The sequence below is a fragment of the Triticum aestivum genome, chromosome 5A (genome assembly GCF_018294505.1).
Source record: "Triticum aestivum cultivar Chinese Spring chromosome 5A, IWGSC CS RefSeq v2.1, whole genome shotgun sequence".
NCBI classification, from domain to species: Eukaryota; Viridiplantae; Streptophyta; class Magnoliopsida; order Poales; family Poaceae; genus Triticum; species Triticum aestivum.
In genome coordinates, this window is record NC_057806.1 from 619,738,066 (window position 1) to 619,763,058 (window position 24,993).

The following is a 24,993-nucleotide window of genomic DNA, read 5'->3' on the forward strand; positions in this document are numbered from 1 at the left end:
AGCACACGAGAAACAACAAGAGCATGATTAAGATCCTTCTTTAATTTAGCATGGTCATCGCTGTATGACTCCTCAAGAGCCAAACGAAGACCACACTCTTCCTCAAGAGCATTGGGAAGATATGAAATCTCATCAGCATAGTCACGACTATGCCCCTCCATCTTAGAGATGGTATTTTCGTGAGCCTCGATCATGTCATTGGCTTCCCAAGTTGTTCCAAGAGAGCAACGAAGTGCTTCTTGGATTTACCCTTGAGTTTACCCATAAAGGTCTCAAACTCATTCTCCTCCACAATAGTTCCCTCATTTTCATCAATGCACTCCGTCGAAGAGGGATGATTAATGATGGTAGTTTTGATGTTGGGGGTTACCTTGTTGGTGGCTTTAGCCATGAGGCACTTGGCGGTGATGCTTTCATTTGGTGAGTCGAAGAGAGACACCCGTGGAGTCATCGCAATGGCAACAGACTCACCATCTTCATCATCATTATCATCCTCATTGTACTCTTCTTGAACCACCAATGCCTTGGGAGGAGTCTTCTTGGTGAAGTTGCTCTTGTTTGGGAACGACTTGGCCTTGTCCTTACGGATGAGCTTGCCACCATTGTCTTCCCTCTTCTCATAAGGGCACTCCGCAACAAAGTGGCTCACATTGACACAATTGAAGCAAGTCCTCACTCGTTGCTTGCCCTTTGCCCCACTTGAATTGTTCTTGTTGAAGTTGGGCCTTGAGTTCTTCTTGCTCCAAAATTGCCTTGAAGCAAGGGTCATGTGTTCATGATAGGAATACTTCGTATCTTCGAGGTTGCTCTCCTCTTCTTCCTCCTCTTCTTCTTCTTCGACACAAACCTTGGCCTTTAATGCAAGGTTGGGCCTTTTTGCTCTTTGAGACCGAAGCACCGCATTGTCGGCGGTCTTGTCCAATATGCTCATAGCCACAAACTCATCCAACACCTCACTTGAGGACAAGGTGTGGAAGTCCGGCCTTTGACGGATGACGGAGGACATGGCTTTGTGGTAGGGCATCATTGCCTTGAGGAATTTGCGCTTGATCCAATTGTCGTCCGTGTCCTTACTTCCATGATCCCGGAGAGAGACCGCGAGCTTGGTAACTCTCCGATAGAGCTCACGAGGTTCTTCGTCATCTTTCATTGCAAACTCATCGGCTTCATCTTGTACCACTTCATAGTTGGAACGTTGAATGCTTGCGCTTCCCCGATAGAGGGAAACCACTTTGTGCCAAGCATCTTTGGCCAATGAGTAGGGCCGAAGATGCGGGAGGTCTTCGGGAAGGATTGCTTCTTGGATGATGAAGAGAGCATTCTCATTGAATTGATTCTCCACTTCTTCTCTAGGAGTGAAGTTGCTTCGGTCATGCGGATAAAAACCTTCTTCAATGATTCTCCAAAGGTTAGTGTTCACATGATTTAAATGACGCTTAAAATGATAGACCCAAGAATCAAAATCCTCCTTTTTGTCAATCTTGGGGGGAGGACCGGCATGATTCAAGTGAGTGGAAGGAATCGGTCCACCATAAACGGGTGGAGGTTGCACATGGGCAAAGATGCCGGTGCCATTCTTACCACTAGACAAAGGGGCTTTCTCACTAGTAGCTTCCTCCTTGTCGGGGTTAGCATCCGTCACCGTGTTGGCGGGATCACCCACTTTCAATGGTGCAGTGGAAAGTTTAAGCCCTTCTAAGAATTCCTTAAACATGTCTTTGACCTCGGTCATCATGGAGGTTTTCAATGTGTCCAACGCCACATTGAACTCCTCGCGTGAGGTCGAGTTACCCCATCTCCCGTAGACGATATCAGATTCGCACCGGAGTGCTCCGCCACATCGTCTTCGACGTCAACCATACTCTTCGGACGGTAAAGTCCTTAAAAAGAGACGAGGCTCTGATACCAATTGAAAGGATCGATATAGTTGACTAGAGGTGGGGTGAATAGGCAACTAACAATTTTTAGCTTTTCTTTAACAATTTAAACTTTGCATCAAAGTAGGTTGTCTAGATATGCAACTAAGTGAGCAACCTATATGATGCAACAATGATAGGAACACAAGCAAGCAAGAGATACAACACAAATAAGCTTGCACAAGTAAAGGCACGAGATAACCAAGAGTGGAGCCGGTGGAGACGAGGATGTGTTGCCGAAGTTCCTTCCCTTTGAGGGGACGTACGTCTCCATTAGAGCGGTGTGGAGGCACAATGCTCCCCAAGAAGCCACTAGGGCCACCATATTCTCCTCACGCCCTCACACAATGCGAGATGCCGTGAATCCACTATTGGTGCCCTTGGAGGCGGCGACCGAACCTTTACAAACAAGGATGGGGTAATCTCCACAACTTAATTGGAGGCTCCCAATGACACCATGAAGCTTCACCACAATGGACTATGGCTTCGTGGTGACCTCAACCGTCTACGGTGGTCAAACACCCAAGAGTAACAAGATCTGCAAGGGATTAGTGGGGGGAATCAAATTTCTCTTGGTGGAAGTGTAGATCGGGGCCTTCTCAACCACTCCCGAGCAAATCAACAAGTTTGATTGGCTAGGGAGTGAGATCGAGCGAAAATGGAGCTTGAAGCAACAATGGAGCTTAGGGTTGGAAGAGGTGGTCAACTAGAGGTAGGAGACGACCCTTTTATAGTGGTGGACAAAATCCAACCGTTATCCACTTAACCAGCCTGCGACACGCGGTACTACCGCTCCAGAGGCGCGGTACTACCGCAAGGCCGCGCGGTACTACCGTGGGCTACCATAGTACTACCGCGGCAGGAGCGGGGACTAGAGCAAGCCTGACAGGAGGCAGTACTACCGCGAGCGCGGTACTACCGCTCCCCCTTGCGGTACTACCACAAGGCAGGAAAGCCCTAGTCTGGGAAGGGCGCAGATGAATAAAATTACGTCCGTGCCTACTTCCGCTGGAAAACAAACGGTGCTAAAATCCGACACGGTACTACCACAGGAGAGCGGTACTACCGCGTGGCTGCTGGATCAGGCCGCACACGGTACTACCACGCACGAGGCGCGGTACTACCGCGGAGGCGCGGATGTAAAAAATTGCATCCGCCCCTACTACCGCAACGCAGCGGTACTTGGCCTGAGGGCCACAGTAGTACAACTCCAGAGGAGCGGTACTACCGTGGGCTCCCGCGGTACTACCGCGCCTAAGGCATGGTACTACCGCATGTGCCTGCGGTACTACTGCTCCAGGGAGCAGTACTACCGCAAGCACAGCAACAGCAGCCAAGACCACCGCAAGGAGGATAAACGGGGGATGCTCCAAAGTGCAAGGGAAAGGTGGAGACAAGGAAGGGAACGTGTACGTGATGATTCCACCCAAACCTTTCCGACAAGGACCCCCTCTTAATAGTACGGCTTTCCTACGACTCAAATCCACCAAAAAGAAATGTAGCGAAACGCCGTCTTCAATAGTCTTTGAGGGGCACCAAACCGTCTTGTGCCTTGTGAAGAAATGTCTGAGAAACTCAAGGCACACGATTAGTCCGCAAAAGCATTGTCATCAATCACCAAAACACCTTAGGGATAAATATGCCCTTACAGCAGTCCCATGCAATCGTGCAGTATCAGCTATCACCAAAGCCAAACTGAGGCCTGAGGACTTTGTACATGACTTTTCCAAAAAGCCAATGTATCTGGCAGCATACAACCCCATCATATTCCTTGTACTAGGACAAGATCTGTGGCCCAAGACCAAAACCAGAGACATAGAACCTCCAGTGTTCAAGGATAAGCCAGGGAAGCATCAAACCAAGAGGAGAAGGAGCCAGTTTGAGCCACCGGCACCCAAAGATACATCTAGGATGGCCTCAATTACATGCAGCAACTGTCAGCTTGTAGGTCACGGATACACATCATGCAAAAAGACTCTAAAACCAGGCTTAGCAATGAGAAAGAACAAGCATCAGGTTTGTACTAACTATCATTCATTTTATTTTCTAGCAGTTCAATGTATTAACTTGCTAGAATTCTTACATGCAGTCTAACAACACAGAGGAGGGTAGCACACAAGGGAGCAGGGCACCAACAGCTCCAAGGGGATCAACAAGTGGAGCACCCAGGGGAGCACCAAGGGCAGCTTCTTCAACAGCTCCAACACCAAGGGCAGCTTCTTCAACTGCTCCAGCACCTAGGGCAGCTTCTTCAACTGCTCAGCACCAAGGGCAGCTTCTTCAGCTGCAGGTGCAGCAACAAGGGCAGCCAGCTCAACTGCTGCCAGGAGAGCTTGTTTAGCTGTAGCAATTATGAGAGCTTCATTAGCTGCAGCTGCCACAACAGCACCATTCTTGCCACCAAGACAGATAAAGCAACCCAGCATGCTCAAAGACTATTTCTATGCTTTTGGGAGCTGATGTTGAAATCTTATGGCAAAACTTGATGATGATGTTATCTGGCTAAACTAGTAATTGCTAAGATCTATTTTGGCAACAACTTATGGTACTGTAATCTAGCTAAACTAGTAATTGCTATCTTGTTGGATCTAGTTTCATGATGATGTGATATGGTACTGTAATCTATGAATCTATATGATGCAATGTATTTAAGCCTCTCTATTTGTCTCAAGTTATGATGTTGGATTGTTACTATGGCCATTACAAAATGAGGCTCAAGGTGACCCTAGGGTCACTTCATCGATATGTCGACAAAATGAGGCTGTAGGTAACCCTTGGGTCATTCCATCAATATGTCAACAAGATGTGGCTCAAGGTGACCCTAGGGTCATTTCATCGATATATCGACAAAGTGAGGCTGTAGGTAACCCTTGGGTCATTCCGTCGATATGTCGACAAGATGAGGCTCAAGGTAACCCTAGGGACATTTCATCGATATATCGACAAAATGAGGCTCTAGGTAACCCTTGGGTCATTCCATCGATATATCGACAAGATGAGGCTCAAGGTAACCCTAGGGTCATTTGATCAATATATCGACAAAATGAGGCTCTAGGTAACCCTTGGGTCATTCCATCGATATGTCGACAAGATGAGGCTCAAGGTAACCCTAGGGTCATTTCATCGATATGTCGACAAGACGAGGCTCAAGGTTACCCTAGAGTCATTTCATTGATATGTCGACAAAATGAGGCTCTAGGTAACCCTTGGGTCATTCCATCGACACGTCAACAAGATGAGGCTCAAGGTAACCCTAGGGTCATTTCATCGATATGTCGACAAGATGAGGCTCAAGGTGACCCTAGAGTCATTTCATCGATATGTCGAAAAAATGAGGATCAAGGTAACCCTAGGGTCATTTCATCGATATGTCAACAAGATGAGGCTCAAGGTTACCATAGGGTCATTTCATCGATATATTGACAAAATGAGGCTCTAGATAACCCTTGGGTCATTCCATCAATATGTCGACAAGGTGAGGCTATGGTTACCTTGTCCATATATCTATGAAATGACCCTCAAGGTAAATCCATGAATCCAGATGACAAAATTTACTAACTAAGCACATGCACCACATATCATCATATTGGACTAACATCAAGTTTCATCAAATTGCATAACTGGATCCAACAACATAGTTCACAAAATACATACTTAAAGTGCTTAGTTCAGAAATTCAAACTAAAGTACTGCATAGATGATTTTTTTTGAATTTTTGCATAGATGATTATCATCTACATTACAACACTGCTGGATCCAACTACATTGTTAAACAATGCATACTAGATGCACACTAGTCATCTAAGATGGCATTCACCCCTTGGAGCTTCTGCTTTATCTTTTCCTCAGACTTCTGAAGCTCAGAAATGTGAAACTACACACTACTAGGGAAAAGCCTAGCAGCAGCGCGGGTTTTGGGTGTATCAGTAGCGCGGGTGCCCGCGCTACTGATACGGCGCCATAGCTAACTTGTAGCAGTAGCGCGTGTTGACACACGCTACTGCTTACATGGTTAGCTGTAGCGTGCGTTGCAGACAACACTACTGCTAATTATCTGTAGCGGGTCTTATACCCCGCCTACTGCTATAACTTTCAAAAACAAAAAAAATCTCGATCCCCTCCATGTTGTCAATGGCAGCAGTTGTTCGATCTAGCGACGGTTGGGGTCGCCGGAGGCATGAACGGACGGCGGCAGACCAGATCTGGCGGTGGCTGTTGGAGAGGGCCCGTTTCTATGGAAGAGCCAGGTCGCGGCGTGGGGCTCCTCTTCCCGACCATGCCAGATAGCTCCTGCTCTTCCATGGCAACGACCTGCACGGGCATGGACATGGGAGGGTGAGTCAAAATAGAGGGGGAGAGAGAAAAGGAAAACCGAGGAAGAGATGAAGGTGATGGAAGGAGCAGCGGAGCTAGTGCCGGTGGTGAGGTGCTCCGGTGTGGTGGCGTGGGGCGGCGGCCTCCTAGACATCGGTGGAAGACTGGCGAGCTCCTATACGCTGGTGGTGCGAGGCGGCGGCCTCTTTTGGTGCCATGGAGGAGGAGGGGCGCATGGGCAAGAGGTCCATGTGAGAGCGTATGGAAAGAGAGAGGAGAGAGTGGCGGAAGAGAGGAGGGATTTGGGGAAGGAGATGGGACGATTCGGCCGAGGATATGGGGACTTCACCTACCTCGTACTTAGTAGTAGCAAGGGGTATAAAACCGCGCTACTACTATCAACTTAGTAGTAGCGCGGGTTTATACCCCTCGCTACTACTATGGCATGTCTCGGGGGGGCACGGTAGAGACGCTTAGTAGTAGCGAGGGTTAAAAATCCACGCTACTACTATCAACTTACTAGTAGCGAGGGGTAAAAGCCCGCGCTACTAGTAAGTAGCAGTAGCGAGGGGTATAAACCCTCGCTACTAGTAAGTGTCTGCATATAAGCTTTTCCCTAGTAGTGTACAACTTAAGCCTCTCTTCTGTCAGCCTTTCCTTCTCCTTCACATGATTGAATTTCAGATTCCTAATCACATTGGCTTGAGCACCTGTGAGATGCTTCAGAGTTTCATATTTTTCATGCAGCTTCTTATTCTCCTCATCTTTCTTTGACAGCTCTGACTTCAAGTTTCCAACTTCATTCTCTAGCTTAGCTATATTCACAGCTGCATTGTCCTTCTGCTCCTGCTGATAGCTTAACTACACAACCCTCTGCTCCTGGGCATCCAAAAGAGCAGTCACATCAACAACTAACTTCTCATAGTTCTCCTGCAGTTTCTTCTTCTCTTCTGTGAGGGTGTGAATTTTAAATGAACTCTCAAGGTTGTCATTGGTCCTTGCTGCCTTACTCTCCTCATACATATTCCATAACTTGGCCAATGCCTTCTCCATTGAGTCTGGCCATTCAAAATCAATCCATTGCACTACTCCACAATTTATGCCTTCTTGTACAACAAACATAATACAAATAAATAATAACCTAACTGAGTGCACTGTTAATGAGGTTAAGTAAACATGAGACAACACTTGGCTTTAGCAATATTAATAAGACTTGCATTGTTAAAGAAATTTAGGGAAGTAATTTCTACAGCAAGAACATTGGACAACAATTGCTAGCAAATAAACAATGACCACTGTTAAGTATGAGCTAACTGAGTTCAGTAAACAATGACCACAACAATTGCTAATTATGAGCTAACTGAGTTCAGTAAGTAATTGAGTAAGCACTGACCATAGTGCAACACAGAAATAAACAAAGACCTAGCACTAACCAAAGCTAAACAACTAGTTAAACAACTAATTAAGCACTAACCAGATCCATTAAACAACTAGTTAAACAATGTTGTCCAACCATTAAACATAGCAAATGAGCATACCCAAGAGGAACACTTTTTATGAATCGTACCTTCCCGGCACATCCAAGAAACCTCTTGCCCGTGTGCATCCCTTCAAAAGCAACTAAGCGCTATGCCGGCTGGCCGTGTTCGCACAACACACTGACATCTGCATTAGTGCCGCAAAAATTTGGGTCGTGCATGGTAGCAGGAAGCTGTGGGAGCAAACAAACAAATCCCTAGGTTCAGATCGAGTTCATTCACTAAATCCCCAATTCACAAACCCTAACCCTAGCTATCTAAAGAACTGACCTTGATAATGGCATCACAGAGGAGGTGATGTTCACCACTGATTCCTCACTGCTATCGCCGTCATTCCACGACACCATGGCGCGGTGGAGCAGCAGAACGGCGGCTGGCGTTGGGGGCGGCGGTGGCGGGGGAGAAGAACACAGAGTGAGGAGCCACATGGGAGAGAGTGAGGCAACAAGCCGTTTTGACCGAGACGGCGCGTCCGTTGCCACTATAGCGCCGTCAGACGGCGTGAGCTCGTGGGCGTTAAGCCACGTCCTAAAAAAGGGCCCCACCTGTCATAATAGAGGTTAAAATACCCGAACAGACGGTTAGGTGTTTTCTGCAAATGATTAGGACCAAAATCACTGTTTTCTGGCACAAAATCACAGAAGAGTCTTTTCTGCAACCCTAGGCTTTAATGTGGTGGTTTTCTGCAATTCACTCACCCATTCTGCTAGCTGTGTAATTTGCAGGAGCTGCTTGAGATCGGATTGTATGTGGCCATACATATATATACTGTAGCAGTAGAGAAGCTCATGGGTCATGGCTCTCCTTCTCTTTCTCCGGGACACAGAACCGAAGATTTTGATTCTGCCCAACCCGAAGTAAACAAGGCACATGGGCTCCAAAAGTGAACATGGCTGCCTTGTTAGGCCGGCATCGAGGCCTTCACTATTCATTCAATGCGAGCAGTAAGGTACTACTACTAGGTGTAGTGTAGGTGCTGTTGGAGTTAAACACGTCTCCATCTCCTAGCCGGCTCAGACTGGTAACATATCTGGTGAAACGAGCCAACTCATGCACCTCGTCGGCTCGAGCTCAGTGGTAGCTGCTGATTGCTCAAAAATTGCTGCAAGATTTGCCGAACATATCTTCCACTGCTGCAAGATTTGCTTTGTTCTACTGCAGTTCATTCCCCAGCAGAAAATTTGTTTAATGAGTTTTAAGATCCACTTCATAGTTCATACATACTAGACTTACTAGAACTACTTTTTATGTGATCAAGAACTATTTTTTTATGTGATCAAGCTGTGTCATTAGTTTTATTTGCCGCGAACTCTGTACTTTACTTTGTTTTCCCTTTTGTTTATGCCTACACGAACCAGCTGCATCTTGTTTTTAGCCTTGGTTAATTCTAGCCTATGCCATCCTTTCCCAACTTTAATCCAACATTTAGAAAGAAAGTCCCGTTCAGTATTATTCCTTGTGAGTACTCCTTTGGTACTTTTGTCTCTGAAATTCTATTGGTGATCTTTTTTACCTTTGCTTGCAGGGCATGTCAGGGAACTTCTTGTGAGTAATATCTTAAAAAAAGTGGTTAACAGGGAGTTTGCGGATGTGCCTGCAATAGATTATATTTGCTGTGTTTATTGTCAAATTTTTTTTGCTGTGTTTTCTTCTGGTTCACTTTGTTGATCTTAAAATGGAACTGCACTTTGATGTTCAATTGAAATTTCTGGAAGCATTACTAGTTCATCTTATTCATGAAAATTTTACTGTTGCAATTCGTGTTCCACCAATGCTTTTCGAATCAACAATACTGATCTAGGGTACATGTCCTGGAGTCATCTTACCAATTCTTGATACATGTAACTGTAGTACGTGTGAACTGTAATTGGAGATACTGATTTCAGTAGATGATTCTTAACAGGATGTGCAAGCGAGTTCAAGGCCCTGCGTCATCCAGAAGGAACCATGTTGTAATTTCCCATCTGCGCTAACGCTCGATCTAAAAGCGCGAGTGCTGGACGACATTTCATGATTCTCCTTGTACTCTGGCCAACCTGTGGCTATCACTATTTTTATTTCCAACTGTTTTTGAATTAAGTCTGACTCGCATCCGAGAAATCACTGTTTGTGCAATTGTGGTTTCATTCTATAAATATATATGTACACTGTTTCCAAATGTGTATATGACAGTGGTGTACGACAGTGTCCCTGTCAAAATTTCTGGAGCTTTTACAATCTATACCTACTAATAAAGCAAGATGCGTTTCTCTAATTTTTTCATCCGTTCACCAATATTAAATTTTTCCTAAGAATTGTTCTATCCGATGTGGTACTAATATTTTGTTTGCTAGAACAAAAATAATTTCGCGGGAGACAGCTGGGCCGAAACTGGTCCTGTGCTCATTTTTTCGAGCTGGGCCGCGGTGGTACTAATCCACTTTGTGGCTTGTCAACCACGTGGGCCAAACCGGGCCTGATCCGCACTTCTTTTTAAAGAACGTCAATTGGAGTACTAGCAAAAATATGTCTTGTGAGGGTTCGAACTCATGACCAAACCATCCATTCCAAAGGCTCCGCCAAACTGAGCTACTGTACATGTGTTGTAAAAAAGGGTTCGATAATGTTTAAATAGTCCCACCTCGCTTATTTTCATTCAATCACATCAATTTATATACGTTGGCGACTTCCACAGGAATCAAGGAGCAACATTGAGGGCTCCTTTGATTCAAAGGAATTCTATAGGATTTCTGGAGGATTGAAATCCTTAAGAATTTTTCCTATGTTGGTCCTTTGATTCATAGGATTGGATCTCATAGGAATTTTTCCTATGGAATCTTTTGTACTACATTTTATAGAAAATCTAACATCCACTCCAACCTCTTTTTACAATTCCTTTTTTTTTCCTGTTCCATCAAACACTCCATGCTAATCCTGTAGGATTCATGTGTGCATGCCACTCCAACCCTATATTTTTCCTATTTCTACGTTTTGAAAATCCTGCGAATCAAAGAGGGCCTGATAATCAACAAATGGGGGTTGACAATAAACGAAAGACATAGACTTTACGGTCCTATTAAATTAAATGGAAGGAAGAAGAATACGAAGAAAGGTCACGTGATGAAGGGAGAGACTCTCTATATATATGATGGGCTGATTAAAGGAATTCATTGATAGTAATTAAGGAGGGAAGAGAAATAGGAAGGCCACGTTGATGGGGGGAGACATGATCGGCTGAATAATGAGGCTAATTAAGGAGGGGAGGAAGAGGACTAGGAAGGCCAAAAAATAGGAAGACCACCTTGACACGGAAGGACATACCGCGATCAATAATGAAGGGGAAAAAAGCCCTAAAAACCCTTAAAAGCCATTAATAAAAATATGTTTTTGTCTTCATGCAAAACTTGCTACAAGTAATGCTAACTTCGAGCACCACTATGTTCAAAATAAATAAATTCATGCACCACTATTACCTGCCCTTAAACTACAAATATTGTGGCAAAAGACCCAACTGTCCAAGGAGGAGAGAGCCACGCCGAGTGCGGGCTTATGGCGGCCGAGCCCCAGGCAGGCCGGAATCATGGTCGTTCGAATGGGCTTTGGGATCTGAAATCAGTCACGCTGTTGGCAGGCTGCTGTCAGCCTAGGCCCGCATATACGGTCCGGGATACAACTAGTTGCAGCGTAGGCGTACATGTTTGGCCCAGCGGCTTCATTCGAATCGGCACATGAAAGAGAATCTCATCCTCCTCCCCTGATGTTATCCTGAACCCCGTGGGAGAAGCGGCAGCGACAGAACAGCCCTGCCTCTCGGCCCCATTCACTCTCTCCGCCGGACGACGGCGGCGCCGGTGCTGTGCCGCGAGATGTCCAACAATGGTGTTGACTGCAATGGGTATGTGTATTCCGCGGCCCCCCTTTTTCCTTCCGGCCCCCTCCTTTTCTTCAGGTCATGGCCTGCTTAATCCCCATGGCGGATTTGGATAGAGTTGACTGAGGAGCTTGATTTTGTACAGGATCCTTGGGGTTTACTGCTTCTCTCCAACCTCTGGAGTTGCAGGACTCCATGAGTGTCGTCAATGGCCAGATGGGCGACGGCGGCGCGACCGCACATCCACGTATAGATCCTCGTCTCTTTCCATTGATCTGAGTTCGTTTTGCTGTGTCAAACCCTTTTCTGCAGGATGCGTGTTCATGCGGCAGAGCTGATTGGTGCTGTCCTACCGGTGGAGTCGCAGGATTCCATGGCATCGCAGATGACCAGATGGGCCGCGGTGGCGAGGGCATAGAGATGTATGGGAACACCGGCTTTTGCGGCGTGATCAGAAGCTATAAGCGGCTGGACAAGGAGGTAATTGTGGATTAAAAATTCTCTCATCTAGCACAGGAAATGGTTTAATTTTCGGGATAATGCTAGACTGCCATGGTTTTCTAGTCAAAGACGCTTGTTGTTCAAACCAGAAGCATCCGAATTTGCAAAACAGATAGCCTCTTTTGTGCCTTGAATTGCGAAGCTAACTGAGATTTCCTGGTTGTTTGTGTATAGCATACCTTTTTTTGGTCCTGAATTCTGAACCTTACTGAATTTTTTTGGTTGTGTGTTATGACTTATGAGTGTAGTATACATTTTTTGGCCTGATTTCTTAACCATATCCGGGTATTGATTTTCCACAATCAGTGATGCACTCATGGTTATGTGTATTTGTTTGTCTACGTTACTTAATAGATTTAGTTTTTTTATCTGTATGCAGCCATCAGTTAGGTAACTGAAATTTGATGACAGTGGTGCATTATGTTCTTTAACTGCTATACTGAAGCAGTGGATCGAAACATTTAAAAACAATCAGCTCGTAAGTAATTAACTAGGACTTGGTGGTTATTTTATTATTATAGATTGGGCCTGAATTATGAATGTGACTGAAATATCCTTGTTTTGTGTTATTAGTAGAATAGTCCCCCCCCCCCCCCCCCTAATTCTTAACCTAACTGAAATTTATTTGCTAGGGTGAGGATCAGAAAAACACCTGTCGAGCATGAGTGGGTTTTCACTCTGATTTGGTATCGACATTTCCTTTTCTTTTTTTGCAGAGTGGAGTTTCATTGAGAGCTAACCTGCCAATCGAGAGGCATGCCAATAATGTTTACGTCCGGGTGACTTTTGATCAATTTAGCAAAGTTATGTACAAAGCTGGTGCATATGTGCTGGAAGAACTAGAACTGAACATATGTTAGCATTTGGATTTTACAGTGTCCAATTGCTAGTAATGTACATATTTGCTGCAGGTTAATTAGTTGGTCTATAGTACGCGATGGTAACTTGGTTATCTGCTGCTGACTAATTATCTGAACATTGTTATGGTGTTGGCAGACTATACCAGTGCGTATACTATCATAGCTTTGGTTTAAACTACAAACTATCCGAAATTCTGATTTACGATGTGTGGCTTTGAGTGTTGCTAGCTTTTGTTGGAGATGGAATACCAAAGATCACTCTGAAAAGTTTGTTTTTTACAAAACCTTTAGGCCCTGAGTTGAATTTTGTTTTTGTTGGCATAATAGATGAAAATGTAGCCTTGGCTTCATATTTTGGAAGTTGAAGTATAAGATTATATATATATTTTTTTTGCGGGAAAAGTACAAGATTATATTACCATTTTCAGTATGCCTTACTCGCTAATGCAGATGTGCTAGGCGTTTTATTTATTTTTGATTTAAATTTACAGCGCTAAATAAATCCGCTAGTTATCATGCGAATCATGTTTTATACTATGTGATTGTTTAACTGGACCAAATGGGCGGTACAGATTAACTGACTAAGCGTCCATTGGAGAGACTAATCTCATCGTTGCACTGGATGGCACCTTACTACTAGAATCAGAACTTGTGGGGTGGGCTGGACTGATCTGTTTGCGTCAGTCTCGAGCGTGAACTGATAGTACAGTTGAGGAGGGCACGTCAGTTTTGGTCGTTTTTTTATTTGAGAGAGAGAGAATTTTGATCGTTGTTAACACAGTGCACGCATGCCCATTGTTCATCTCTTTTCCGGGGTAGAAATCACATATTTGACCTGAGGCAGAAATCAATTCACAAACTAACCTGCTTTCAAAAAAATTTCACTCTGCTGACCCTTTCGTGTGGCGCCCGACAGCTGGGCGTCGCACCCTACTGTGCAGCGCCCATCACTTAGGCGCCACACTTCCTGCCAGCGTGGCAGCCCTGGTCCAGCTGCGGCCCCACACGCACCTGTGCAGCGCCTAAGTCTTAGGCGCCACACATGTAATGTGCAGCGCCTAGCTCGTGGGCGCTGCACAGTCTGTGTTCCACTTGGGCTGGCCCCACCCTCTCTCCCCTCCCACCCCCACCCCACACACCCCCACCCCACCCAAACCCTAAGGCTTGCGGCCCTCCTCTCTTCCCCTCTCCCCCCCTCTCAAATCCTTCTCAAATCTTGCAAATCCGGAGTATTTGACCGTGGATTTCGAAGCCAACCCCTCCCTTAAGGTAATCTCCTCCCATCCCCTCGTTTTCATCCATAGGAATTGTCACATTTGCTCAAATCTTGCTAGTTTGGGGGAAACCCTAGTTTTGACTTGGATTTGCAAATTTGTGTTGAATGATGTTATGTTTCTTTGCTAACTTGGGTTGGTTAAGCTTCCATAGTATGCTAGGGTTAGGGTTATGTGTGTTTGATGTTGGTGTTAGGGTTATGCTATGGTTATGGTTGTTTTATATGTTAGGGCATATGTGTGCAAATATTTTTCTTAAGTATTTACTTGATATATGTGTGTTTTTGATTATTGTAGGGATGGGGAGAACATGTGTTTATGTTCATCATGTGGATAGAGAGGCCTTTTTGAAAGGCAATGTTGAGACGGACCCGAATGAGCTTGACATGGTGTTTGAGAGTAGTCCTAGCTATGCGGAGCTTTTGGAACAAGTGAGGAAAGATTTGAATTGGACGGACCCAAGTGACGTTGTTGAGTTCGAGGGAAGGCATAATGTTGGTTTTGGAATGCACATCCGTTGGAAGACAATGCGTGTGAACTCCGAGCAACGTTGGGTTGCATACAAGGAGACGGTTGCCGAATCTCTAGACAAGGCTCTTGAGTTATTTGTCTCCAAGAAGGTTGAGTCTACTTTGAATTTAGACTTGAACCGGAACCCCTCCCCGTTGGTTGCTAGCACTCCCCCACCCATGAACCAAGATCAAATGAGTGAACCTCAATTCACGCAACAAGATTGGCCAACATTGAGCCCGACTCCAAACAACCAAAATGAAGGTTTTGAAGAGGAGAATGATGAGTACGAGGAGGATGACAACGAAGTTGACCTCCATGACAACAATGTGGGTGATCTCGACCAATATCATGTGCAAGAGACAATGGACCAATCCATCCCTTTTTCCCGTGCATATGCATCAGACTCGGATGACGATGGTCCCGATGAAGAAGTTGATGAGGAGGGGTTCACGCCGAAGGAGGCCGAAGCATTCAAGAAGGTATTCGGGCGGGATCACAAGACACCATTGTTCAAGGATCTTAGTCTCGCGGATGAAGCCGTTGTGGATGGTGGCAAATGCATATCTCTTGGAGCTAGGCCAAGTTCTCACCGTGATTTGGAAGACGGCAAGAACGGGATATATCCCGGTTGTGAGTTTCAATCCTTCTTGGAATTGAAGATGTGGCTCGACAACTACTCGGTTACACATTATCGTCCACATAAAGTGGCCAACTCGGATGTTAATGTGCGTTACACGGTCAAATGTGAAGTGCCAACATGTCCATGGATTGTGCGTGCAAGGCCATGGAAAGGAGGTCCCACTTGGCGCATAGTGAGTTGTCTACCAACTCACATGTGCCGGCACAAGAATGCGGATGGCAAGCTTGTGCACCAACAACACAGACAACTCACGTCCGAGTTCATTGCTTACAGGCTGTCCAACCAAATATCCACACTTCCAATAATGAGCATCAAGAGTGTCATTGACCTTGTGAAAGCCATCTTTCATTACAAGGTGAAGTACGGCAAGGCATGGAAGGCGAAGCAAGCCGCATTCAAGATGTTGTATGGCAATTGGGAGGAAGCATACAACCGACTCCCTAGGTTGTTGTTAGCTATGGCCGCCACAAACCCAGGCATGGTTCACGTGGTTGAGCCTCATGGGCACCAAACTTTGATTCATAACGGGAGGACCGTCCGAGTATTTGGCCGTGCATTTTGGGCCTTTGAGCAATGCGTGAGGGCTTTTGAGCATTGTCGGCCCGTCATCGCCATTGATGGCACGTTCTTGACCGGACAATACAAGGGCACTTTATTGGTTGCAATAGCAAGTGATGCCAATAACCGGGTGTTGCCTTTGGCTTTCGCTTTGGTTGAGGTGGAGAACAATGATAACTGGGAGTGGTTCTTGCGTCAACTGAGAACAAGGGTATTACCGGCTGAAAGGGAAATTTGTGTCATATCGGATCGCCATGCTGGAATTCTAAATGCGGTGGTGATTGACATTCCCGGACATAGAAAGTTGCATCATCGATGGTGCATGAGGCACTTTTGTGCAAACTTCTATAGGGCATGTGGTATCAAGGAGTTGGCCGATGATCTTCAGGATTGTTGTCTCGCTTTCACCAACAAGCGGTTTTCCACATTGTTCAATGCATTGCTCAGACACAAGAAACTTGACCCCGGCGGTCAGGAGTTTCTCAATAAGAACATTGCCGAAAGGAATATGTGGGCACGTGCTTTCGATGAAGATGGCCGGAGGTACGGTCAAATGACAAGCAATATGGCAGAATGCTTCAATAAGGTGCTCAAGGGTGTACGTGCATTACCCGTGACGGCAATAGTTCAATACACATTTGACAAGATGAATGAATACTTTTTGAAGCACTCAATGGAGACTGATAAGCAGATTGCTGGTGAGAACAAGGATAAGCACAAGTACAATTTCCCACCAAAGGTTGAAGAATGGTTGGAATTTCAATCACGAAAGGCAGACTCCGAAGAAGCTGTTCTATATGACGACAACGAGTGGAAGTATGAGGTGAAAGAGCCCGGAGGAACCACAAATGATGGCCGCCAGCACGGAGGCCGGGCTTTCAAGGTCTCCCTAACACGGTGTGATTGCAGCTGCATGAGGCCGTCTTTGCTTCATCTCCCATGCTCGCACTTGTTAAATGCATCCCGGGTTAGGAATGTGGACGTCAATCACCCTCTAACCGTGAGGGAGTCCGAGTTCTCAATCATGACGGTAAAGAAGACATGGACTCCACGGTTCCAGCCATACTTGGACCAATCACAATGGCCGGAGTATCATGGAGTTCAACTATGGCCGGACCCGGAATTGAAGGTCGTTAGCCGGGGAAGACGTAAGACTAAGCGTCTTAGAGGTGACATGGACGGATGGGGCCGTGGTGGCGGTGGAGAATACGGCACCGGCCAATTCCAAGAGCCTCGTGAGGAATCCCGTTGTGGGGGCTGCAGTAATGGGGGACACAACACAAGAACTTGTCCCAAACCAAGAAAGAGATCAAAGAAAAATGGTTCAAGCACAAGCCAAGCAAATGATAGCCAACCAAGTGAACCAAGGGGTAGCCAACCAAGTCAAACAAGTGGTGGAGTGCCAAACCACTCAAATCAAACAAGTCAACGAGGAACTAGGCAACAAAGAGGGAGTCAACTTGGTCTTAGAAGAGGTCGTGGTGGTGGTAGAGGCCGTGGTGAAGGTCTTGGCCGTGGTGAGGTCTGGCCGTGGTGAGAGGCCGTGGTGATGGTCTTGGCCGTGGTGATGGTCTTGGCCGTGGTGGTGGTAGAGGTCGTGGTGATGGTCTTGGCCGTGGTGCTGGTAGAGGCCGTGGTGGTGGTGGTGGTAGAGGCCGTGGTGGTGGTGGTAGAGGCCGCGGTGGTGGTGGTGTAGGCGTGGTGCTGGTGGAGGCCGTGGTGGTGATCTTGGCCTTGGCGGCGGCCGTAGTGGAGGAATGTTCTCTTGGCTCAATGGACCATTGCCGTATGTGTCTTACTATGATCTTGTTCTTTTGGCTCAATGCTTGTGTTGTCATTTTGTATTGTGTGACTAACTATTATATTGCCATTTTCGTAGGTATGGAAACAATGAAGGGGGTGGAGGACACGGAGGGGGAAGGTGAGACCCCTTGGTGGTGCGAGGAGGGAGAAGAATAAGAAGAAGAAGAGAGGAAGAAGAAGAAACTACATGGAGACCCTATGTGTGTATGACTATGTGTGTATGACTATGTGAGGGGACTAATATTTCCGTGTATGATTATGTGAGACCCTATGTGATTTGGACAAGTATATGTGCTATGTGTGTATGAGTATGTGATTTGGACTAGTATTTCTGTGTTTTGGATGTGATTATGTGGCATCTTTATGAATCACAAAACAAAAAAAACAGTAGGTATTTGAAAACATCAGTTAGTGCAGCGCCGAAGGGCAAGGCGCTGCACTGTGTAGTGTGGCGCCCAACGGGTAGGCGCTACACACTGACTTAGCAGTTTTTATGGTGGAAAAGCTACTGGAACGCTCCTGGTGCTCTCTGGACTGGCATGTCCAGGCGTGCAGCGCCTAAGGTCAAGGCGCCACACTACACAATGCAGTGCCTTGCCCTTAGGCGCTGCACACATGGACATGCCAGTCCAGAGAGCATCAGGACCTTTCCAGTAGGTTTTGCACCCCCAAAAACTGCTAAGTCCGTGTGCAGCGCCGAAGGTCAGGGCGCCACACTACACAGTGCAGCGCCTTGGCCTTAGGCGCTGCACTATTAGGTGCAGCGCCTAGCCTTTGGGTGCTGCACACTGACTTAGCAGTTTTCGGGGTGGTAAAGCTACTGGAACGCTCCTGGTGCTCTCTGGACTGGCATGTCCAGGTGTGCAGCGCCTAAGGGCAAGGCGCTGCACTGTGTAGTGTGGCGCCTTTCCCTTGGGCGCTGCACATCTGGACATTTATTAGGATGGAGCGGAAGAAACGAGAGGAGGAGAGGGCACGCCAAGCGAAACTTGCTCGTGAGGAGGAGAGGGCAAGAAATCTTGCAAAGGCTCGCGAGGCGCAAGAGGAGGACTCGGCACGTGACAAGAAGGGGAAATGACCTCGCTCTACTCAGTAGGGACTTCACTTCGGTGCACTCCTCGTCAACTATGTTCTAATGAATGTGTTGTGAAGTTGTGAGGGCATGTGAGATGTTGGTGAACTATCTTCTAGGGCAAGCTGCCATTTGTCATTTGTAATGAAAGTGTCGTGAACCATGTCGTACTAATGTTTGAATTATCTTAAGTTATGAACATCGTCGGCATAAAATTTGTGTTTGTTCATATTGCTGTGATGCTGCAGTCATTGTAAGTATTATGGATGTAGTGGGAGTTGCCATGGGAGTAACTGTTGGCTTTCTGGATAGCCATGGCAGTAGTGCAGCGCCTAAGGGTAGGGCGCTGCACTGTACAGTGCAGCGCCTAACAGTTGGGCGCCACACAGTACAGTGCAGCGCCTAAATGTTGGGCGCTGCAGTGTTGCTATAAGCAAAACTGCAGAAACAGATGCCATTTTGGGTGGGGTGCAGCAGCACTCAAATAACTAAAACATCAATAAAAGTACTATAAACTGGACATGCTAAGCAAAGAGAACTAATAACTTGAACATCACATCATTTAAGACAATTCAAGTTTGCTTCAAGTTTGCAAACACAAATACCATAACATAACCTCACAAGTTAATCAACCTCACAAGTTCACAAGTTCATCATATAACATAACCTCACAAGTTCATCAACCTAACACAAAGCACTAATGCCTTCCACGCGTGTTCCTGGTGCCACGCCTGCAGGTAATCTTCTTCTTTTTAGGAGCACGAGGCTCCTCTTCGTGCACTTCCTCCTCCGCCTGCGGCTCCGCCTCCGCCTCCTCCTCCGCCTCATCATCCAATCTAGCCATCCGCGAGGTCCCTACGACCACCTTTGGGTTGCCTCTGTTGTCATAGTCGTTGGGCGTGTACCGGCGTCTGGGCTGCCTAGGCTTGAACACATATGCGGACCGAGCTTGAGCATCCGCCAAAGTCATGTCATCATCAAGCTCATCGCCCTATCACACAACGAAACAATATGGTGAAGGCCGATGTCGTAATCAAGTGAGAATCACATCTAAATGATTAGTCATACCTCTTGGGTGATCCCACCCTCATCATCCACATAAGCATATGAGGAACTCACATCGTCCCCCTCATGGTGAGGTGCGGGGTCTGATGGTGTACCAGACCTAGAGGCAGATGGTTCATCATATTCAGGATCACGGCAACCGAGAAGGTTCGATAACCGCCTTAACTTCTTGGCCTGACGCTGTAACATGAACAAGTGTGTAAGATATCAAACTTCGCAACATAGACTGGCTCTCATAGTGAATGCGATATGTACCTTGAGGAATGCTCGTAGTGAACCATCATCATTGCCAGTTCCAACCGGTGTCTTCTCCAGAATAGACTGGCTCTCATCAGCTGCTTTCTTGATCTCGGTGCGCTGCGGATGAGAAAAAATGAATGCGTTAGCCATTCAAACATGTGTAATACGGTCAACAGGAAAGTAAAGAGGGGAACACTTTACCACATAGTTAATCACCGGAACAGCAGGCACTCCTTGCCCTAGCCTGACATCTCTGTTGTACTTCCCCTTTGCTAGATCCTCAAAGTTTACGGGTTCTTCAAGAATATCCTCATTATATGCCGGCGGGCATATCTCAACTCGAGTAGTTCCAATAAACCATCGTACGTAGTTATCAAAAGCAAGTGAGTTGTGCTCACGAAGCGGGGCGCGTGCAGTGCTACGAGCTTGCTCCACACAAAGCTGGAAGCGGGTAACATACGCAGAATGATGCTTGGCCCAGTCCTTTATCTTCCGTTGCCTTCTCCTGTCCAACCTGCGTGGTATAAAACCAAACATTAGCACAATCAAAAGGAGTCCCGATGATTAGACAATACGCACACATGCTCTCTTACCTATGAAGTGCTTTATCCGTGTCCACCCAATCCGGCGGGTGAGGCTGGAAAAGACCAAACTGACGATACACGCGATGCGGCAAATGAAACTCAACCGCCCAGTTGCATATCAATGGGCACCGCATAAGCCAGAGATCCTTATCCCGCAAGCACATCGGGTTGAGGCGGAACTCCGCGGTGTACCCCAAGCTCTCACCCGCGCCATATGGCTGCCATTCCACCTATGAAACAGGGCAACAATGCAAATTTGATAACTATTTTTCAAGCAAGCATGAGAAAGGACTAAAGTAATGACCTCCTTACCTGCTCAGGCGTAATCGTGTCCAACTCGGCAATGTACTTTTGGTACATGAGATTGACATCGTTCGTCATCTCGGAAACGATATCCCACTTGTAAGCCCACGTGGGGCGCCGTAATTCGTCATGTTCATCTGCATACCAAGGATCAAACCTGACGCTCTTCGGGCGTCCAACAGGCAGACGCTCCCAGCTCCATACAGAAAGTAGAAGCAGATTACCACCAATGCCTGCACTAGGTGTGATCCTGCAACACGCATCATCCAGCTACATATGAAAGAAAAACAATGTTAACTTGACAGCAAGCTTGCATTGCTAATGAATAAATGAGTTGATCACAAAACAGACCAACTACCTGTCGGTACAAGTAGGCAAGAGTCGCTGAACCCCAGCTCCATTTGCTATCGAAGACGGTCAACGCCTTCAGCCACATCCATGGAGCGTTCTTGCCAGTGGAGTCAGGAAACAAAGTCCTCGACACAATGTACCACATATACACACGAGCATGTGTCTGGATCACATCATCAGTTGCATCCGGAGGGCACGTCGCAAAGTTATTTTGAATCCACGTGAAAGCAGCTCCAGCTGCCTTCCTTTCCCTCTTCTTCTTCTCTTCTCCCTCCTCTACATCATCCTCAGCCTCGGTAGGAGCCATACCGATAAGAGCAATCATCTGCTCGCGCCACCCATCAGAATCGGTGCTCATACATAGAGGCCTCCCGTCGATAGCAAGACCGGTGATCAACGAGACATCCTCGAGCGTCACGGTCATCTCCCCGGTCCGAAGATGGAAACTGTGGGTCTCTGGCCTCCACCGATCAACAAGAGCGGACACCAGTGGAGCGTTCAGATTCGGCGTGGACCGGCTGACCAACAGAATCCACGGGAGTAGTCCTGCCTACTTGATGTACGGTGTGTACCGCTCATCGTAAGGCATGGCAGGACCAGAGACCCCGTGATACCGAATCTTCAGAGGTTCAAGCTTCTGCAAAAAACAAGTAATGACAAATCTTAGGGCATGTAAATTTCAACTAAAGGCAAATTTGCAAAAGATTTAGAGTACTCATTATTACCTTATCCTTCTCGCGCATCATGTAGGACCGGTGTTGCACGTCGTAGACATCATCCAGAAGCCAAACCATCCTTACAATTTCAAACAATAAACATACATGAGTTCATCTCAAATATCGGAAAACACTCAACATCTAATATATATCTAAAAAAACTCAACATCTCACATATAGCTACAAAACTCAACATCTCATAATTATCTACAAAACTAGGCATCTCATATATATCTAAAAAAATAAACAATCTAGGTTTAACTAACAAGAATCATATACTACCGGATATGACTACACATCCTCCATCACAACACCGAAAGAGTTTCCACCTAACGAATGAACACCGGATATGAACACCAGATATGAACACCGGATATGACTACACATCCTCCATCACAACAAGAATCATATACTACCGGATATGACTACCAATTCTTTTGGTTGCAATGAATGTGTGCTCATTCTGAAACACCGAAAGCCTGCCTTGACCACATTTGAACAATAGCATTGCTGCCTTGTCGGCTCTCTGCATACTTGTAAAACTAAATAAAATTTTGATAGTTGTTTTCAAAGTACTTGCCATTGATGAGAAAAGGATTCCACATTTGAAGGTCAGACCAGGAAATGGCTCCTGAGATGGATGACTTATCATCTCCAATTGCAATATTACATCAAAAAACTTAATCTGGAACACCGAACGATTTTACGGAGGAAAAGAAAGGGAGCGGAGGAGTTTACGTACTAGGAAGGATTGGAGATCGAATCCAAGCCTCAAAACTTCAAATCTGAGAGGGGGTGTGGGGGGGATCCGAAGGGGGCGCCGCCGCCGCCGCTCTCTGTGACAACAGAGCAACTGGAAGAACTGCCTGGGAGGGTCTGGCCCGATGCGGGCTAAGTCAACGTGCAGCGCCTAAGACACGGGCGCTACAATATACACAGTGCGGCGCCTAAGTCTTAGGCGCTGCAGTGCTGTCTGTGGGGCCAGGGCTGCCACGCTGGCAGGATGTGCAACGCCTAAGTGATGGGCGCTGCACAGTAGGGTGCGGCGCCCAGCTGTCGGGCGCCACACGAAAGGGTCAGCAGAGTGAAATTTTTTTGAAAGCAGGTCAGTTTGTGAATTGATTTAGGCCTCAGGTCAAATATGTGAAATTATCCCTTTTCCGGCTGCTCTGCTCACGGGCATGTCAACACTGTAGGAGTGCACGCGTGCTCGACACATTCGTGGGCTAGCTGTAGGAGGTGAAAGCTGATGGAAGCGCTACTCCCAAAAACTTTTCTCGTCGAGCCTGCCGCGCCACGCCGGGCAGCTGAGTGACAAGAATGCCAAACGTGCAATGAGCATGACCCTGCCGTTGGGTAGTGTTAAGTATCTCAACTAGCGCTTGTTAAAAAGACTGTTTACCCTATGACAATCCTCATTAGCGAGCTCAAGTATCTCGGATGGGTGGATTTTATAGCGTGTCAAACTGACAAAAAATATCAACAGAACAGCCATAAAAAATTTCACACGGCAGTGGTAGATGGCGACAACTGTGATTGAGGTGACGGCGTAGTAAATTCCCATACGTGACATGACTGTAAAAAGAGAACCAGGATGCGCGGTGGAAAGCTGATGCACAGCAGCGGGCATCACGCATAAAACCTGAACTGGCTAATGATATTTATATGGTTAATAGCAGCCGTCACATGTAAAACCTGAACTCGCTAATGCTAGTTACATCCGTGACAGCGTGGCACTATGGCGTCGTTGAGCTTGACTTAATACAATCACATGTTCCAAAAATGTTAAACTTCTTTAGATCGCAAGCATCACATGACTTGCATCGTACTGTAAGCAAGGGGGACATCTTACTACAACAATCAATGGTCAAATCCATGGTCAAACCTGGCAATTACTATAACAATCAATGTACTGTAATTGGGGCTGCTTAGAGAACTGATAACAAGCGAACCAACTTGCGTGTTAGCTGGTCGTCGGTGTGCCACGTCCGCGATTGAAGTACGACGTGCATGTCCGTACTGGAGCAACGTTGCAGACTCACCACCACAAGTTTGTATAGATCGAACATGTCAGTACTGACCAGGTCGAACATGTATAGATCGTCGTAGTGCTGTTCGTACATGTCAGCTTCGCGTCAGACCCTATAGACTTTTGCATGTGCGTGGGGCCTGGTTGCTCCAATACGGACCAAAAAAAATAGAATACGTGAGGGATACGCTGCCAGCGGGAATCCATATGGCGTCCTGACGGCCTCGATACCGGCCTGCCTGGTGCGCGGCCGCCGTTCGCATTTTCCGGAGCCACGCCTCCTTATATACTGGTTGGCTAATTAATCTTCAATAGGGAGAGCTAATTAAAAGGATTCTTGCGACATGCATATACATAATTAAAGGAGGCACACACATGATGCTCATTTAAACGGGATAATAAAATTCCTTAATCGGGTATACGTGATTTTGTTTTTGCATCTTGATCAGTTCTGTTCAATCAACAAAGCTACGTATATATTGAATTGGACTTTAACTGGCTAGCCCTCATTTCGATGTTCACTCATTAGTAAAGCATGGCTGAAATGTCAAACAATGGATACATTAATTACACTTTTTACAAAGATGGTTTACTTGAAAGAACACCAATTCTTCATGTTAGTTACATGGGTCACAAATAAAATCATCACTTATATTTTAGGCCATACATTTGTTTAAGAGAAATCATAATTATTGGATTACGACTGTTGGAGTGTGATAAATTTTTCTCCCGTTGCAACGCACGGTCCATTTTCCTAGTCATATCCTAATGTGAGACAATTGCAGCCTCGATGAAACTACTTTAGTACATCTTGAAGCCTTGGTGCAACTTCTCTGGAGTATTACACTTCATACGAATTATTAATA

The 24,993-nt window shown here is 46.3% G+C and overlaps 1 protein-coding gene and 1 pseudogene across 2 annotated transcripts; one reads left to right on the forward strand and one right to left on the reverse strand.

Moving 5' to 3' along the window:
• The first annotated feature begins 11,449 nt into the window (after positions 1-11,449).
• On the forward strand, positions 11,450-13,181 carry LOC123107997 (uncharacterized). 2 transcript variants are annotated; one of them, XM_044529872.1, is made up of 4 exons: positions 11,450-11,642; positions 11,764-11,865; positions 11,931-12,098; positions 12,836-13,181. In XM_044529872.1, the coding sequence occupies exons 2-4, from the start codon at positions 11,827-11,829 to the stop codon at positions 12,977-12,979; spliced, it is 351 nt and encodes a 116-aa protein (XP_044385807.1). In that variant the 5' UTR covers positions 11,450-11,642; positions 11,764-11,826; the 3' UTR covers positions 12,980-13,181. The 2 variants fall into 2 exon arrangements, with proteins under 2 accessions (XP_044385807.1, XP_044385806.1); XM_044529871.1 differs by having other exon boundaries at positions 11,986-12,098.
• A 6,208-nt stretch (positions 13,182-19,389) lies between these two features.
• Positions 19,390-22,176, reverse strand: LOC123107998 (uncharacterized; annotated as a pseudogene).
• Positions 22,177-24,993: the final 2,817 nt, after the last annotated feature.

What these genes read in the sequence shown, in the direction of transcription:
- LOC123107997 (XM_044529871.1), top strand. An exon ending in CGGCGCGACCGCACATCCAC is followed by an intron (nt 11,866 to 11,985) that starts GTATAGATCCTC and finishes GTGGAGTCGCAG; the next exon opens with GATTCCATGGCATCGCAGAT. An exon ending in ATAAGCGGCTGGACAAGGAG is followed by an intron (nt 12,099 to 12,835) that starts GTAATTGTGGAT and finishes CTTTTTTTGCAG; the next exon opens with AGTGGAGTTTCATTGAGAGC.